This window comes from Apis florea, unplaced genomic scaffold (assembly GCF_048593485.1).
Source record: "Apis florea isolate Af1SG1 unplaced genomic scaffold, ASM4859348v1 contig_2272_pilon, whole genome shotgun sequence".
Lineage (NCBI taxonomy): Eukaryota > Metazoa > Arthropoda > Insecta > Hymenoptera > Apidae > Apis > Apis florea.
The window spans coordinates 387,873-406,264 of record NW_028256549.1 but is presented as its reverse complement, the minus strand read 5'-3'; the positions used below and the strand labels follow the sequence as shown (position 1 = coordinate 406,264).

The 18,392-nt window shown below is 27.2% G+C and overlaps 4 protein-coding genes across 4 annotated transcripts in view; 2 read left to right on the top strand and 2 right to left on the bottom strand.

Annotated features, from left to right (window-relative positions):
- Positions 1 to 913: 913 nt before the first annotated feature.
- On the bottom strand, positions 914 to 2,569 carry mRpS7 (mitochondrial ribosomal protein S7). Its single transcript, XM_012484188.3, has 5 exons — positions 2,110 to 2,569; positions 1,691 to 1,876; positions 1,377 to 1,608; positions 1,154 to 1,291; positions 914 to 1,030 (listed from the first exon to the last, which is right to left on the bottom strand). Exons 1-5 carry the CDS (start codon positions 2,154 to 2,156, stop codon positions 950 to 952), a joined length of 684 nt encoding a protein of 227 aa, XP_012339642.2. The 5' UTR covers positions 2,157 to 2,569; the 3' UTR covers positions 914 to 949.
- Positions 2,553 to 5,740, top strand: LOC100865980 (dual specificity mitogen-activated protein kinase kinase 4). The gene is made up of 10 exons (XM_012484344.3): positions 2,553 to 2,689; positions 2,770 to 3,024; positions 3,179 to 3,250; positions 3,318 to 3,432; positions 3,527 to 3,616; positions 3,684 to 3,861; positions 3,931 to 4,050; positions 4,211 to 4,510; positions 4,597 to 4,823; positions 4,900 to 5,740. The coding sequence occupies exons 2-10, from the start codon at positions 2,982 to 2,984 to the stop codon at positions 5,063 to 5,065; spliced, it is 1,311 nt and encodes a 436-aa protein (XP_012339798.1). The 5' UTR covers positions 2,553 to 2,689; positions 2,770 to 2,981; the 3' UTR covers positions 5,066 to 5,740.
- A 5,517-nt stretch (positions 5,741 to 11,257) lies between these two features.
- LOC100872599 (forkhead box protein J1-B) lies at positions 11,258 to 16,563 on the top strand. The gene is made up of 4 exons (XM_003692115.4): positions 11,258 to 11,454; positions 12,257 to 12,542; positions 12,926 to 13,104; positions 13,264 to 16,563. The coding sequence occupies exons 2-4, from the start codon at positions 12,296 to 12,298 to the stop codon at positions 13,681 to 13,683; spliced, it is 846 nt and encodes a 281-aa protein (XP_003692163.2). The 5' UTR covers positions 11,258 to 11,454; positions 12,257 to 12,295; the 3' UTR covers positions 13,684 to 16,563.
- Positions 16,564 to 16,821: 258 nt separating this feature from the next.
- LOC100872722 (adhesion molecule nephrin) overlaps positions 16,822 to 18,392 on the bottom strand; it is a 55,125-nt gene continuing 53,554 nt past the window's right edge. Inside the window, exon 16 of the mRNA XM_086902699.1 lies at positions 16,822 to 18,367. Within this exon, the coding sequence (XP_086758825.1) occupies positions 18,008 to 18,367 (360 nt within the window). The 3' untranslated portion in view covers positions 16,822 to 18,007. The remainder of the gene's footprint in view (positions 18,368 to 18,392) is intronic.

The window sequence follows — 18,392 nt, the reverse complement described above, 5'->3', positions numbered from 1 at the left end:
TAAATTAATTAAAAATTCTTTTAACAAATTCTAGTTTTATTATTGATTATATAACAATTTTAAATTTCGCTTTTTATTTATATACGATTTAAACAATGAAGCATAGTAGACTAATAATTTGAATAAATTTGAGAGGTTAGGCAAATTTGATTATTTCAATAATAAATCCAATAAAAAAATATCTAATAAAAATTACAAAATAAAGTTGACTGAATATATTATATCATATATAAAATTACATGATACTACGTATCAATGAGTGAGCGAAACATGTGGCGGGAAAAAAATAATATTCCTTTTTTATTGATTAATAGAAATATTATTAATAGATACAAAATATTACACGATCTCATTTATATATTCTAATCAATGATGATAAGTGCTTATTTGTATGTTATTTGATTTTAAAGAAAATAAAATTCTTTTCGAATGAGTTTCATATTTTACATAATAAAAAAACATAACAAAAGCGATATTTATAATTTATAATGAAGTTTTCTGGCTCATTAATTGTTTATAACAATATTATGTTTATGTTATTACACAAAGATGTTAATGTTTAAAATTTTTTACTATTTGAACAAAGTTTTATATATTATATTTGTGTTTCAATTATATTACAATTGAATACAAGAGGAAAAAGTCTTACATTATTAAATTAACTTATCATATATTAAAAAAATTGATAAAAGAATAGATTTCAAGATTATTGTTAAGAATATTGTTTCTACAAATACTTATAATTCTAATCCTAAATTATATAACAATTTAAATATTTTATTATGTAAAAATAAATTGAAGTATATATTAAATATGGAAAAATTACAGAAGAAAGCTATTTTTATATTATTTTACTAATTTTCAATAATATTTATTATTTAATTAAATAAATAAATAAATATTAATAAAAAAATATAATAAAGAATAATTTTATTTTTAATATATTTTTTTACAACCATCTATAATGTGCATAAGCTCGATTTGCTTCGCATAATTTATGTAATTCTTGTTTCTTTTTAATAACTCGACCCTGAAATATAAAGTAGTAGTAATTAAATGCAATTTTATATTTTAAAAATTTTGTTTATATAAAAAAAATAACTTATATCATTATATTATACATGCATAATAAGTTAAAAGCATATAAATATACTTGATTTTTTGCAGCATCAATAATTTCTTTTGCTAATACATTAGAAAATTTTTCACTATTTCCTTTTTCTTGTGCAGTTTTAATTAGCCAATTCATGGATATGAATTGAGCTCTATTCTCATTCATTGGTACTGGAACCTATATTTATAATATTAATATCAATTAATTTATTTATTAATTTTTAAGGATTATTTGTATAAAGAAAATTAAATTATATATGTACCTGATAATTAATCCCACCTCTTGTTATTTTCCTTAATTCTAAAATGGGTGTACAATTTTTTACAGCATGATGCAGAAGCATATTTGGATCCAATATAATATCTTCTCTATGTTCAGGTGAAGTATTATAATATTCATTTAATTTTATTATTTTAATATTTTCAAAAGTTTCCTCTAATAATTTTCTAGCTAATTGTTTTTTACCTTTTCTCATAATATAATTCATGAACTTTCTAACATATAAAATATACATAATTATTTAAAGAAAAAGAAAAAAAAAGAGAATATGATACAAGTTTCTAATAAAAAATTTACCTAACTAGTATATCATGAAATTCAGAGCATGTCTCAAAATTAGAAGCTGGTTTTATAGGTGCGTGTATTAATTGTTCTGTTTTTGTGTTTTTATATATTAATTCTTGTTCATCTTTTTTATAAATTGGTTTTATATAATTTGGTGGGAATACACTATAAAATTGAACATCATTTCCTAAATTATATCTATAAAAGAAAATATTGTTTACATATAATATCATGTAATAATTGATAATAAAAATATTTATTAAAATATTTGATGTACATTTAACCATATTATATGCAATATAATTATGAAATTTATTTAATAAAATTTATTTTTGATAAAGATTATATGATTAACTTTAATACATAATGATATATTACAAATATACAATAACATGCATCATGATATTGATATGAAATTCGAATAATATTACCTTAAATTAGATAGTATTAATGAATAAAATGTTCTTCCAAGGACCATTTTCAATTTTTATATCTATTTTATATCTATTTTAATAATTTTATTTATATTTAATTATTTTGTCAAGTTCAACACTATGGCAATATTTAAAACAAGTTATATAAAATATTAAAGTTTATAATACAATAAATAATTTAATGTATGAAATAAAAAATTTTATTAAAATTAATATTATTGTTTTAATATTTTCAATTAAGAAAAAGATAATGAGAGGAAAATATCATGATTCGTAAATATTTAAATATATAAAATATATTTCAATATAAGAAAATAATTTTCTTGATAAAGTTGATACTAGCGCCTACAATGATGAGGCGTAGAACTATAATAGTTCAAGAATTCCTTCATAGAGTCTCTAGACTTCTAAAAACATGTATAGAAAACGAAAATAAGTGAGCAAGCAGAAACAATTTAACATAAGAATTTTTTTTAATACAAGAATTTTTTTAAATAAATTATTAGTTCTAGTATAAATAAATGTAAACTTACCATTATATTTCTTTTTCACTTATACTCACGTGTTGTATTGAATAGTATGTATATCATTGTTGTTTCGGTTTCGTCAAATAACTGAACGTGATAAGCTTATGACAAAGTGTATTTTTTTTAATAGAAACAGTGTTAAATTACAATTAAAATCAAGCATTTCGTAAAAAGAGAGATTTTTTTATATAGTGATTGCAAAGAAACGAAATTGCACAAATGGTGCACTCATTGCGGAATACATATGCTAGATTGTTAAAATCTTGCGGAAAGGTCTCCTAAAAGGAGTGCCTTTAATAAAAGATTTTTCTTCTGATAGTCATCTATCAAGAATATTAAAAAATGACGGAAAATCGGGGAAATTTTTCAACACCAACTAATCAAAGTAAGTTATAATATCATAAAATTAATAATAAATATATGAAAGATTTTATATACATAACCTAAATAATTTCGTTATTGATAAAAAATAATAATTTTATTGGATATACATATAATATATGTTAAATTATTTATATAATGGTATTATTAATATTTAGGTTCTAGCAGACAATTTAATTTCCAACATTTGGATTTTGGATCTATTAATGATGTTCAAAATGAAATGTCAGGTATAGTATCTGTATCTATGCATCACAATAATGAGATGTAATAACATTTATATTTATTTTATAATAGAAAAAAGAAGACAATTTAAACTTAATTTTCAAACACAAGGAAGTAATATACCACTTAATAATTCAACGAATAGTTCTCTTTCTAATTCAACTGGAACTGCAGCCTGTGTACCAATGTAAGTTATATAATAAGTAAAATAATAATATTTAAATCATAAATTTTCGAATAGTATCTTTTGATATATTTATAATTTTATTTAATAATTATAGATCTTCTCGTCCAAATTTGCCTTTATCTTTGCCTAAACTACCAGTAAGATCTTGTACTGCAGTTCCACAAGAATTACCTGATAAAGCAAGGTATATTTTTGAAATAATCAAATAATTGTTTAATGATATTTTGATATAATTTAATGGATTATTATAGGGATAAATTACGAATGTGTCAATCAATGCAAAGTACTGGAAAATTACAGCTATCACCAAATGTAGTATATGATTTTACAAGTGAAGATCTTCAAGATCTAGGAGAAATAGGACGAGGAGGATTTGGCACTGTAAATAAAATGATTCATAGGATAAGTGATACTGTTATGGCTGTGAAGGTATATAATTTTATTATTTTTTTTTATCAAAGCAATCAATCAAATTTATAATGTTATATTTAATTACAGAGAATTCGTTCTACAGTGGATGAAAGGGAGCAAAAACAATTATTAATGGATTTAGAAGTTGTAATGAAATCTAATGAATGTCCATGCATTGTACAATTTTATGGAGCTTTGTTCAAAGAAGTACGTCTATGATAAATATTTAATAATAATTATTAAATTCTACATAGTGGTTAATATATAAATAAACTATATAATAAAGTCTATTTAATAATTAAAATCTATAATAAATTATTTAATATTAATATTAATTAATAATAATAATTATTATATCTCTATTTAGGGTGACTGTTGGATTTGCATGGAACTCATGGATACTTCATTAGATATATTTTATAAGTTTATTCATGAGGTATTAAAAGAAAGAATACCAGAACGTATTTTAGGAAAAATTACTGTTGCCACAGTAAAGGCGTTGAATTACCTCAAGGAAAAATTAAGAATAATTCATAGAGATGTAAAACCTAGTAATATTCTATTAGATCGACATGGTAATATAAAACTTTGTGATTTTGGTATATCAGGACAATTGGTAGATTCAATTGCACGAACTCGAGATGCTGGATGTAGACCATATATGGCTGTATGTACAATAATAAAGCATAATTAATATTTAATAAGATTTATCATATACAATCAGAAGTATTTAAATTTATTATAATTTTTCAGCCAGAAAGGATAGATCCACAACGTGCAAAGGGTTATGATGTTAGAAGTGATGTATGGTCATTAGGAATTACATTAATGGAAATTGCAACTGGTTATTTTCCATATCCAAAGTGGAATTCAGTTTTCGAGCAACTTTATCAAGTAGTTCAAGGTGATCCACCACGTTTATCTCCTAATGAAAATGGGAATCATTTTACAATGGATTTTGTGAATTTTGTGAATACATGGTAAATTATTTGATAATTTTAGTCATGATAAATTTTAATAAAAAAATAATTACTTATTATTTATTTTCTGATTTAGTTTAATCAAGGAAGAGACACAACGGCCGAAATACAATAAATTATTAGAACATCCTTTTATCAGAAAAGCAGAAGAAGACACTGTTGATGTTTCAGCTTATATAAGTGGTGTTCTCGATAACATGGTTCTCAGGGGATTGACGCCTTTTACTACTAATCGGCATTAAGTAAAAAATATAAAATAATACATATTTGTACCTTAATTTCCATAATTTTTCAAATCCTAAATTTGATTATTGTAAATGAATAGGTTATTTGCACTTCGATTTAGTATAGGTAGTAAAATTAATTAACCGTCGATCATTGTCGATAATAAATCATTTTGTGTAGAATCATATTATCGTGTCATAAAATTCTTATATACATAGTGATTAGAAGTGTTCAAATAACAAGTTGACATTATTGAATAGTATATAGAAGAGAAGTTCTAAATCAGCTTTTTCATTGGAATTATAATATGGTTTCAATGAAACACGTTTAAAAAATTATGAAAAAAATATTTGTTTCATATCTTTATCTTTACAATTGTTTCAACGACGATAACAATTTGTAATAATGACACAGTAAAATTTTGTCAATAATTAGAAACTTGTATAATATGTAATAATATTGAAAGCAACAAGTTAAAATAATCGCTACGTTTTAAGCTTTTGTAACTTCGTGATATAATAATTATTGATTTAATCAATTCAAAATAAGAGCAAAGAAAATAAAAGAATATAATTATTCTTGTTGGAATAAGTGAAAAGGATATATGTTAAAAGTTTAGTATATTTCTTTGATGTAATAATTATTCACAAGTAAAATAAGAAAATTTACTTTTCATAATGTTGTAATATGAATTTGATTTTTCTTATTCTTTTTTTTGTTATATACCTTTTTATTAAATATTAAAAACTATAAAAAGCAACTAGCTATTATAAATATAGCTATATAAATTTTCTTTAATTTAATGTTATGAAAGAAATATTATATAAACATTGATTGCATAACTTTTCTGTTCTTCTATAATATTGAGAGAAAAAGATTTTTAAAATAATAACAAAATAATAACAGAATAACAAAATTAAAAAAAATTTAATAGAAATTATTTTGATTTTACAAAATAGTTCCTCTGTTGAATTAAATATGTATGCATGAATAAATAAAAATTAATTATAATAAATAGTGTATAAAATATATAGCAAATACATAATAATATATAGCAAATACATGTAAGTTATACATATATGTATATATCATGCATGCATATAAAATAATTAATATTTCAAAATTTTGTTTTTACAAATTTTATAACAAAAAACGCTTTATAAAAATATATTATTTTAGAAAATTTCAAATTTTGCAATAGAATAGGAAAATATAGTAATTTTATAAATAAAAATGTCATTTTTTTCACATATTTGAATAAAACGATAGGAATGGATATAGAATCTGATATAGATATAGATATAACATTTAATAAGATTTTCCATATTTTGAAATATTTAAAAAAAAAAAAAAAAAAAAAAATACTTTAGAAAATATTGAAAACATTTTTTGGCATAAATTTTGCAAAGAATAGACAAAGAGAAGAAATAGTGAGAGAAGGATAGATACAGGATAAAAATTCGGGAATCAGCGTCATTTCCAATATATCACAAATGAAACATTAATATATAAAGAGAACAAATACTGGAAAAAAGATAGAGATAGGATAGTGCTGTTATCGTTATCTTTTGATATTTTAATATTTCAGAGATATTTCTTCAAAAATGATAAAATAAAATAGAATAACAATTTAGGATTAGTGCCATCTTTGAAAGATTTTTAGAAACATGATTTATAAAAAAAGAATGTCTTTGGTTTAATTTAAGAGATGGCGATAATAATCAATTCTTATTCTATCTTTATCTTTTTCATACTATTATTTAACCTTATATATTGAGTTTCATTTGCGGCATTCTAAAGATGGCGCTGGTTTTTGAATTTTTATTCTATCTCTGTCTTTTTTTCCATTATTTCCTTTTTTATCTATAGTATTTATGTGTATGATAATAGACGAGATATGGGATATCAATTGAACACTTTTATCATTAAAATTGTAATTTAATATATTAATCTTTAATATAAAACTTTTATTTCAGTTACCTATATTTTCACAACAATTTATATACAAATATAATTATATATTTGTAAAATGCCATATTTGCAATATATACCCTTACAATATTCTATAATGAAATATTTATTTTATTTTTTACTTTCGTACTGGAACTTTACTTTATACCGAAATTTCGTTTCAATCTAATTATTATTAACGTTGTAATGTTATTTTGAATTAAATCGATATCGTTGAAAATATCAATGAATAAAAAACAAAAATATATAAATTTTTCTTTAAATTTAAAATTTATCAATAAATGTATAATTAATTAATAATCAATTAATTTCAATTAATATTAATTTATGTTTACGTTATTTTATGTATATAAATTTTTGAATTTGTGATCAAATTAAATCAATAATCGAAACTTTCTTTTCTAAGGAATTGATATAGAATAATTATTTAGATAAATATTAAATTAATCATAATTTATGAGTGATCGTAATTGCATTTGGAAAGAAAAAAAAATATATTTGATGCGAGAAAATAAACAAAAAAAAAAATATAAAGATGTAAAATAATATTATATAAATATAATTATATTTCATTTTGCTTTATAATATTTCAAATTAGAAACTGATTATCTAAATATATAAATTTTTCAATTTTATAAGAAGTCGCATATAATACATATAACCGCAAATGTGTGATAAAAATAAAAATAATGATAATGATATATATAATGATTCTTTGATGGCGCTTTTTATCTTTACACGTAAAACTATATGTTTCAATAAAGATTCCTTATTTAAAAATTGTTAAAAATTACAAAAAATAATTGATACTTGATATATAATTAAAAGCTAAATTTATATTATTGATAACCATTATTCTTGTTCTTTGCGATTGTCACTGTGGTAGTTGAAATCAATTCTCTTGAATATTTTATAAAAGCACCATCATTCTCCTGAAATCTATACCTACTCACATTCGCGTCTATATTTGAAACTTGGCAAAGTAATATCTATTCTTTTAAATTAACCATTGAAATATATCCACATCATCTCTTATGTGGTGACCTATAAACATTTCCTAAGGGAATATGTTAAAATCTATCGATCTTAGATCGATCTATACTTTTCAACGAAACATTGTTTTTCATTTAAATTATTTCAAGGTAGTATATTTAATGTATATAGTTTTTGAAAATTTTCCCCTTTTTATTTCGTCTAATTTATTTCAATAAATTTAAATTTATAAAGCAATAAAAAAAATTTCAATAATCTTTATTTGAAAAGAAACGTTAGACTTATCTTAATAATTATTTAGCGCAAATTTTATATTTTCATATATATTTTTCTAATTAAATAAATTTAAGAAATATTATTTATATAAAATTCTATATACAGTGTCATGGAAATATTTTGAACATTTTTTAAAATATTTTACTAAATTAATTTCTCTTTTTGTAACATGTAACGTGCCATGTTTACGTATATATTTATTAAAAAAAATTTGTTTAAAAAAATGATTATTCATTGAAATATATTTTTTATCAAACAATTTTTTTCATTCCGATAGAAATAATATAAATATTTTGAATATATTACATATTGATCACAGTCTTATATCACAGAAAAAATTAATTTAAATTTTATACATATAAAATTTCCATTTTATGTTTTATATGTTAATATTAATTGTTTCTGCTTATTATTTTTGATACATATATAATTTTGATATTATAAACATATTCTACGATAATATAATAAATGAAAATAAAAAGGAAATTAACGATAATGGAAAAGTATCGAAAATAGAAAATAGTAAAATATACGGATAATTGTAAAAAGGAAAATTTTTTAGCAACAATTGGTAATGACAATAGATAGCGGTAAAACGGAAAGTGACGGTGAGTCACAACCTGACACACAGCACAGGGAGGGTAGCAGGTGCTACTACCGTTGTTGGTGCTGGTACTGTTGGTGCTGCTGGTGTTACCATTATTGCAGGGGTGACCAGCTGGATAGGCCAGCAGGGGAACGGATGTTCCCAGGAGATTATTGATCGTGTATGTAGATATTTCCACTTCAACTACGTAGACGACGGTATGGAATTTTGCTCGGACAATCTAAATCGAACTTTTTCTTCATTTTCCACCCTTTATTTTCGTTCATCTAAAATGGATAAAATTCAATCTATATCCTCGCTCAAAAAATCTTAGAAATAGTTTCGAAAAAATAAAGAATCGAGATGGATTTTTCTTTTTTGGCAACGAATGCACGCACACGCGCGATATTGTCATAGCATGGAGCTGTTAAATATAAAGCTGTATCTAATTTTCAAAATGGGATGTAGATTCTCGTTTCGAATTCTAACTTCTCGATAATATCGGAAAAATTATAATTATGTATTATCCTTGTAAAAATTATTTTGAAATGTATTACCGATCTTGAGAAAGACAATTAAACTTAAGAAATATTCTTTTCAGGTTTTGACCACTTTGGGTCAAAAGCTGCTCGTACGACGATCATTGCATTTATTTATTTTCCAATTTAATAATTTGAAATGATGAAAACAGTACCGATAACAGTAACAAATTTGTGAATAACGTATACAATATTTCAAATCCATTCATCGCATGAATATTCAAATTTTTTCAAAGAAAGAAAAAAAAAATTGAAAAACATTATGAAAGTGATTACCAAATACGCGATATCTTTCTTAATGAATTAACTTATATTAAATTTTTTTCTCGATATCGCGATTAGAGGGTTGGTCAACCATTGGATAACGCCCACACGATGATCCTACCGTGTGGGGTAAAATGGTTTCAAGATCTCGTGCAAATTTACGATGAAATTTTCGTTCTAACGATCCTAACAGACATCGACCAATAATAAGCAAGCTTCAGAAATTTTACACGCCATTCTGAACGTCGTCGAATAGCCGTGGTTCTTTCCCCTCTCTTTTACGCTGGGATATCGCGAGTGACGGTCACTGCCTTTCTGATTCGATCAATGAAAGTACCTGTACCAGAATGTTCAGGCTATGCGACCACCCCTATTGACAATAAACCGTATAAACACCTGATTTTTATTCCTTTTTTCCGATACAAACCTCGAAATATTAATATTTTTCTTTTAACGAATCATGGTCATCCTCTTGAATGCGATTTCCCAGAAATAAATATATCGCGTGTAGGTGTCTTGAAATCGTTCGAAATTAATTTTATCCTGTTTTTTCCGACTCGAATCTCTCGAAATTTAGACAAAATAATGATTTCGTCCAATAAATATTTTACGAAAATAACGCGATGATATGAATTAATTACAAATTTTGACTTTTCTTCTTTAGGTTATTCGCGTCTAATGAAAGAAGAAAAAAAAGAAAAAAATAGTTATTCTACTCTAAATTCTCATGTTTCAATTTAACTTTGAACAATTTTTAAACGATCCTTTACTCGCTTGATTAATAAATCTTACATTTTCGATGAAATACTCATTGAAGCATTGAAAAATTTACTAACATGATATATACTTGTACATATTTCGTAATATTACCTCTTTCGACTTTTTTTTTCATGCGTAAAAATTGTTTCAAAATTTATCCAAAATTGGATCCACTTCTATATTGTATCTACAATATAGAATATTTCACAAAAATATTCATCATCTTAATTAATCAACGATATTCGTTTAATTCCGAAAATTCTGATTTTACTTTTGCTCTCTCACACTCACATGTTTGTTAGAGCAAAATTCTTCTTTTCCTAAAAGGAGGTAAAAATCTATCTTTAAAATTGTAAACAACAAATTTTTATCAACTAAGTGTATAAAAACGCGTTGAATAAAAATCGATTGAATTTAAAGAAACGTGTTAAAATTTGGAGAGAGAGAGAGAGAGAAAAGAAAAAGGAAGCATATATTATATATTATATATTACGAAGAATGACTTTCTATCTATGTGTATCTTCTCTGTGTACATGCATATATATATATAAAAAATTGAACGTGTCAGTCGAAAAAGCAAAATTGGAAGGTAAGTATCGTGGGCGAATTTCCGTTCTGTTCACCGTTCGAGAAACGGAAAAGAAGAGAAGGAAAAAAAGGAGAAAAAAAAAAAAGAAAAAAAAGGTTTGCACGCAGGTTCGTGTACATACGGTCCACCTGCAAGAGGGAGTCCAACACCTGTCACGCACACAAACCACGGCCAATGGTTTACGGCAACCAGGTAGATTCAAAGTGGGGGGATTATCAGAGCTTTCGTTACCCCTTGGTACTAGTTTCATTCGAACGATCATGCGGTTTACATGTTTTTTATTATACACCGATGAAAATGTGCATACGTGATGTAACGAATCGTAATCGCATTTTCAAGCTTTTCTATTAACCGGCGTAAATGTTTTACCGAAAGTGAAACCTGTAACCTTTGGATGTGCCGATATTAAAAAAAAAAAAATGTTTTGAGGTGTGTTGTGCTTGGTTCAATTTTTCAACCAACGTTTTTTTCCCCCCTTTTCTCTCGCCTCTCAATCTTGTTCAAATTTTCATTATCGATTTACCGTAATTGTTCTCAGTCGCGATATTAGGAGACGGTAGAATTTCAATGCACCAATTGCCTCTGTCGATGGAATTCGTTAAAAAAAAAAAAAAGAGAAAAGTTCCGTTTCGTTCTATTCTAAAGAAAAAAATGTCAATATATTTATGATTGTTGTTCGAACGATATTATAAAAAAAAAGAAAATGATTAATTCTTAATTAATCCAAAAGTTATTTGAAACGCAATATTCTATTATTAATTGTATAATTGTTACAATAATTAGACGAATATTCCATTACGAATATATTTGTTATTAGATTCGTTATTGGATTAATGAAATTTTTACATAAATACTTATTCGATATACTTTTAATATTTACAATTGTAATACATTATTAATTGAATTCTTAATTACAAAATAACATATATATATTTATATATCGTTGAAAAATTTGGATTTTTGAGTGTTTCTACGTATATATATGCATACATACTTTTAACAACAACTTTTAAAAACGTAACAATAAAACTTTAAATATTAAATCGTTCAAAACTGCAATTAATTTCTGGAAAATCTATATAACAATAGATAATCTATTTCTATTTATTATCACATAGGAATGCATTTCATTTTGAACAAACGTTCGAACACTTTTTCTATAAGATAATTCAAGTAATAATTTGTTGAAGGTGGCGATATTAATATTCGAATTTTCGTTATTTTTATCTAGATACGTAGCATCGTTCGTTCGATACTTATGCGATGAAAAATGGTGAAAATGAAGGGGGAATCGATCGATGTTGAGAAACGAACGAATCGTGACTCACCGAGTATGAAGGAAAATATGCATAACGACGATTGCGATGTCGAGGCGGAATTGACCAGTCTTTCGTGGTTACAATCGCTCGACATTACGAGTGCTTCTAGTTTGCCAACGCCGCCTTGTTCTCCATCTCCACCACCGGTGACGCGACAACCGAGGAAAAAGCTCTCGCCCTTGATTAAGGCCGAATTAGGTAAACCATTTCGTTCCAATCGTTTTTTTAATTTTCCACTTTCTCGATTTCCCCATCGTTGAAAAAACGCACATAAAATTCCGTTTCTCTCGAATTCAAATTCGATAATTATAAGCACGTTTATTCCTATGTCAATTGTTATATCAATCGTATTTTTTAAACTTCAAATCTATTCATTTATATCTATAATTTAACATTCTTTCGATTATTATTCGGCAATTTGTCTTTTTCGTTTCTTCGTTATTGAAAATATATATATATAAATAAAATCGATCTTTTTATTCGTTTACATATATATATATATATATATCCTTAAATCGTACATGTGTAAAAATATCCTGTGTATAAACGAACGTTTTCGTTGATTTCTTTTTTTTGTTTAGATCTAGCTTCGAATGCCGAGAAATATCGAACTGATCCTGACGCAAAACCGCCATTTTCATACGCCACCATCATTTGCCTGGCGATGCGTGCGAATAACAACAAGGTGTCTCTCTCGAATATATACGCATGGATTCGAGAAAATTTCTTATTTTACAAATATGCCGATCCCGCTTGGCAGGTGTGTAAAAAAATTTTCCATCGCCTATTATTATTTGTACAACGCGCCACCACAATATTTTTAAAATATCTTACGAACGAAATCTTCGAATTTCGTTTCTTCTTCTTCTTCTTTTTTACGGTACATAAATATTAATCGACCCCTTTTATTTTCGAACAGAATTCAATTCGACACAATCTGTCGTTGAACAAATGTTTCGTCAAGTTACCGCGTTCGAAAGACGAACCAGGCAAGGGTGGTTTCTGGAAATTAGATTTGGAGAGAATGGAGGAGGGTAGGAAATCGAAACGGCGGGCAACCATGTCCCAACGGATCCGCGGAAATTCGAAGAAATTAACGTGTGGAAAAGCAACGGTAACGAACGATGCACAAAGCAATGGTGCTCCATCGATCAATTGTACCTTGTACGAGACTCCGCCCAGTAGCGTATCTCCTCCAATTCCGGATTGTCTGCCGGAAATTCCCGACTCCACGCAAGTCAGTTTAAGCGAGGATGATCTAACCGGTTTGTTAATCGCCACCGCGGGTTGGGACGAGAATCAATTGGATCTCTTGGATTCCCTTCTCGACACCCTGTAAGAAGTTTTTACCGCCCGAGTCTCTCCTATTCATGCAAATTCAAACGCGTTTACTTACGTTCGACTTCCTCAACTTCTCATTCAACCCGGAACGAATTACACGCAGCTCGGCCGATAAGTAAGATTATTTCTTCCTCCCTCAATTGCTCTCTAAAAATAAAAATGTATCTTAAACAAGTTTTTAAACAAAGTTGCAACATTCGTTGCCGATTCAACGTTGGAATAATATTTGGACGCAAAATTATTTAAAAATGCGAACGTGTAAGTCTTTTCTCCTAGCGATAGACAACATTTTTTTTCTATTCGTTTATATTAGAAGAAGAGTGGAAAGGGGGATGATTTACTTATTGACCGAGTCGCGTAGATTTCCAAAGCTTTTCCTCCTCGACGTGACAAAAAACTCTGAGGAGTCAATTCTCTCTACGAGAATCTGTGTATTCAATGATTTACAATATTTATAATCCAACAAAATCAATTTCTAACACTTCGTCTGGAGAAGTTTAAAGTTTAAAGTTTCAGCGAATATCGTCGCGAAACGTGTCGATGGCCGACCGAAATAAAACCTCGCTACTGTGCATAGCATAACGCTGGGAAAATGATACAACGAACACAGAGACACACGATGGGATAATCGGTTTTTTTAATCGAACAACGCTGCGCGATCTTTCGGCCAATGTGTTTATTTTTCCGTGTTTATTTTTTAATCGATCGTTGGATGTGTAGAGAATAATCGATTAGAATTTCAAGTTTCCTTGCCTTTCTAATAATCTCTCTAGCTCTGTTTCTGTAAAATGAGTTGGGTTTTTTTTTTTTTTTTTTTTTTGAATTTCGTTTTCATCTTTATTAACGATCGTCAAATTTACCTCGATTCATCCTTATTTGTCGTAAAAAACTTCTATCTATTTATTAGATATACCTTAGAAGTTACTTCAGAAGTTATAGGAAAAATAAATCGTGTACAGGAATCGAAATATTTATATATTTAAATCATTAAATACACAAGATAGCGCCCTTTTTCTGGATAAATAATCAAAACTTTACTTGTAAAAGTTTCGATTTAATTTTGATACGTTACGTTAAACGTTACGTCAATCAATTAAAACAATGGTAAATATTTCGATTTTTTTAAAAATCGTAGTACACGAAAAAATGAAGAAATCTATCGTTTTCTCCAATTCATTTAAATTAACTATTTGCACGTTTGATCGATGATAAATTTCTGGGAGAGCAGAAAAATTGGAAAGAAGATATTAATCGAGATAATGTATATAAAATGTTTCAATTATTTTAAATTAATTTAAAAAAAAACTGATATTTACTTATTCAGCAATAATTATTACTGTTGAAATATTTGTTAAATACGGAGACACGATTTTTGCTTATTATACTTGACTGAACATATTATATATGTATACATATATATATATATATATATATATAATATAGAGACAAAAATTTTAATAAATCGATAAGTTAATAATAATACTGTGTACTGAAAAGTAATAATTATAATATTTGTGACACAGTAATTTGCAGTGTGCCTTCGAAATAAAAAAAAAAAAAAATAAATATTTATGATATATATCGTACATTTGCCAACTCGATTAATTCGTGCAGAGTATATTTCGTATTCCTGCTTTAAAAATAATAAAATACAAAGTGCCTTATAAGTATTATCAGCAAAAAAGTTATTATTATTACTTTAATTCTTGATATTATTTCCGGAAAATTGTCATACGTTGCAGACAATAATAAAAATACAACGTTACTCTCCGACAATTTACAATTTATTTACCAATGTTTTGTGGATCGATAAAAAATAAGTAATGTTATAAACGCGTATGTGAAATAATCAAACGAAAGACAAATAATCGTTAAACCGATGAAACGGTGAGAAATTATGTAACGACGAATAATAGATTTCAATAAATTGTGAAAAGGAAAAGAAAAAAAAAAAAAAAAAAAAAAGATGTCGGAAAATTGTTTGCAATTTGTAATACTTTTCTGTGAGATCGTAATTGTGCAAGATTATATATATTTACATATGTATGTGTGTCGTCATAGAAGCCTAATATGTGAATTAATCGTTGACGAATTGAATTTTTTTTTTTATATTTATAAATAAAAAATACGAATGAATTTTTTCAGCTTAAGTAAAAACGATTAATTGATATATTTGTTACGTAGCATAGATTAGAAGTTAATTTCCGTCCAGATATCGTTTGCAATATATTTTATAAAATAATTGTACAATATGTCTCGTATCTTTATTATCGACGTTTCTTTTCTCGACGTGACTTAATTTGTTAGAAAGAAAGGATATTATCGATAAGTAAGTATATTATAGTATAGTGTTTATAAAAAGATGATTGCACGTGATTTTAATAATTATGCACCGAAACGATCGTAACTATTAAGAATCACTTTGTATGGATTGTAAGTGAAATGTAGGAATACACCAAAGAATAGTAAATACTTTGCATATGGATGTTTTATTAAATATAACGAGTTATCGACAAAGACGCGAAACTTCCATTGTATAACTTACATATACGTATATAAGTATACGTATATATACGTATATCGTGAATTCTAATATATTTTAATAATATTATTTGTAAATAAATTTTTTTTTCCTGTTTTCTAGTCTCTATATAATCGAAATAGAGATACTTTTCTCAAGGTACGTGTAATTTATCTTTATAACGGCACCTCGTTTTCCACGCGAGCTCGAAATAAATTCAAATATATACAAATATATTTGCAATTTGATATTTAACAGTTTGAGTTTTATAAAATGAATTTAATCGATAATTGTGTTATGTACACTTAAGTATATATTGCATCAAATAAAAATATTCCCGTAATACTTGTTTCCATACACGATATTAATGTTTTCCATTTACGAGATTAATGTAATGTATTTTCGAAGGGAAAAAAATAACAATAAGAACGATATGAATAATAATTTTTGTATCGAGTACACAATCGTTACCTGCTGTATCGACAGCATCCTGATATTTCGTTCTATACTCGTTTTTTTACTCGTTGTTTTTAGAGAGGGAAAACAAAGGTAAAATTGTGGATTTACGATTATAATTGCGCGATGGAAGGGATAGATATTTACGAAATCATCAAGTTATCAAAAAATGGGGAAGAAAGTTTTATTAGGTATAAAATATTTACACATTTGTTAGACCGAACAACTTGGAATTCCTATTTTCTCTATAAGAAATAAAGAAGAAACTTTACTCATCCTCGATTACCGACAGACTAATTTCTAATCGATTTATCAATTAACAAATATATAAGAGAGAAAAATTAAACTGGTCCTAATCCTCTGGTCGTTTATCTCAACATCACATTCTCCTTTAAGAGTAACGGAAAGTTTTTTTTTCATAGAAGAAATTTTATCGAGTAAAAACGATCGAAACGAAAAACGAATGTTATCAACGCGTTTGTTGCGCGTGTTTGCTGGATTTCGAAAAAAAGATTGTGATGTTGGATCATCTACGCGTCCCGTAGTTCAAAATATATCACGCACAATTAAGTTGAAAAATAATTTCTAAATCGCGACACGTTCCTTACACAACTTTTCCGCTTTGTAAAACTTACGATAATATCGTGAAAAAAGATTTTATCGAACGTATCGAAACGATCGTTATTCGTTTATTAAACATCCGTGTTATCTGAAATCACGCAGGCCGCAACTTATTTTACACTTTTTCTTCCTTTTCCTTTTTTCCCTTTTTTTTTTTTCTCACATTTTTAATAGCAGCAAAAAACAGTTTTTTTTTCTCTAGTTTCTCCCGTTAGTGGAATAAGTGGAGCGCTCGCAAATTTCAAATCAGTCTTATTGAACAAATTTCAATGTAACCGATGATCAATATCCTTGAACAATTCGTGGAGTTAACAATAATATCACGCTCTTATCATTAATACGATTAAGACGATTCATTGTTCCTTCGTATTTATTCTCTACTTTGTTTCACAATTAATATTCGACAATTAACGATTGATCAGTCCACTCGACATTGATTTCATTAACTACTTTACACGCTTATCCTATAGGTATTAAATATCATATATACACGAGTATTGTATGTACGTATGTATGTGTCTGTTCGTATATGTGTACGTGTACGCGCGCGCGCGCGTGTGTGTGTGCGAACGTATGGACGCGTGTGCGTGTGGTAGATCATTTTCACGATGGTAGTAGGACAATTCGTGGTTAAAGAAATAACCATAAATTTCGTGACTAGACGCGCGGATCAACACGATCAAACGTAATATTCGTTGATGTTCAGCGCGTCGGAATCGCATCCCTATACGCAACTCTCTTGGGTCGATATCAATGGTGTACGAACGGTGACAACTTCTCTGGTCGGATGTTTGCCGCTCATGGTCGAAACGTTACAGTCTTGGAACGTGCTTCTCGTCGACAGGGGCGCCAATGTGAACGGCAGAGGAGGCGGCGAGGGATCGCCTTTTAACGACCTCGTATTATTGTGATCTATACAAGCGTAAATCGTCGTTTCTCTGGTGCACGGTTTCCCGTAACCCTCCAGGGTGCTTAAACTGCCGATCCCGCTTATGCCACCCGTCAACTTGGTGTCGGTCGCCAAAGTCGACAATGCCGTAGGCCGTGACAGGCACAATTCGGCGTACGTTACCTCGTTCGATAACTGAAAGAGAGAGGGAGAGGAGGAA

Bases quoted from the DNA above. Each gene is read 5' to 3' on its own strand.
- LOC100872599 (XM_003692115.4), top strand. From the start codon at position 12,296: ATGGTGAAAATGAAGGGGGAATCGATCGATGTTGAGAAACGAACGAAT. The intron at 12,543-12,925 runs GTAAACCATTTC...TTTTTTGTTTAG, and splicing joins CTTGATTAAGGCCGAATTAG to ATCTAGCTTCGAATGCCGAG. The intron at 13,105-13,263 runs GTGTGTAAAAAA...ATTTTCGAACAG, and splicing joins ATGCCGATCCCGCTTGGCAG to AATTCAATTCGACACAATCT.
- mRpS7 (XM_012484188.3), bottom strand. From the start codon at position 2,156: ATGGTCCTTGGAAGAACATTTTATTCATTAATACTATCTAATTTAAG. The intron at 1,609-1,690 runs GTAAATTTTTTA...TTTATATGTTAG, and splicing joins TTTCATGATATACTAGTTAG to AAAGTTCATGAATTATATTA. The intron at 1,031-1,153 runs GTATATTTATAT...TTTATATTTCAG, and splicing joins TTGATGCTGCAAAAAATCAA to GGTCGAGTTATTAAAAAGAA.
- LOC100865980 (XM_012484344.3), top strand. From the start codon at position 2,982: ATGACGGAAAATCGGGGAAATTTTTCAACACCAACTAATCAAA. The intron at 3,433-3,526 runs GTAAGTTATATA...TAATAATTATAG, and splicing joins ACTGCAGCCTGTGTACCAAT to ATCTTCTCGTCCAAATTTGC. The intron at 4,824-4,899 runs GTAAATTATTTG...TTTCTGATTTAG, and splicing joins GTGAATTTTGTGAATACATG to TTTAATCAAGGAAGAGACAC.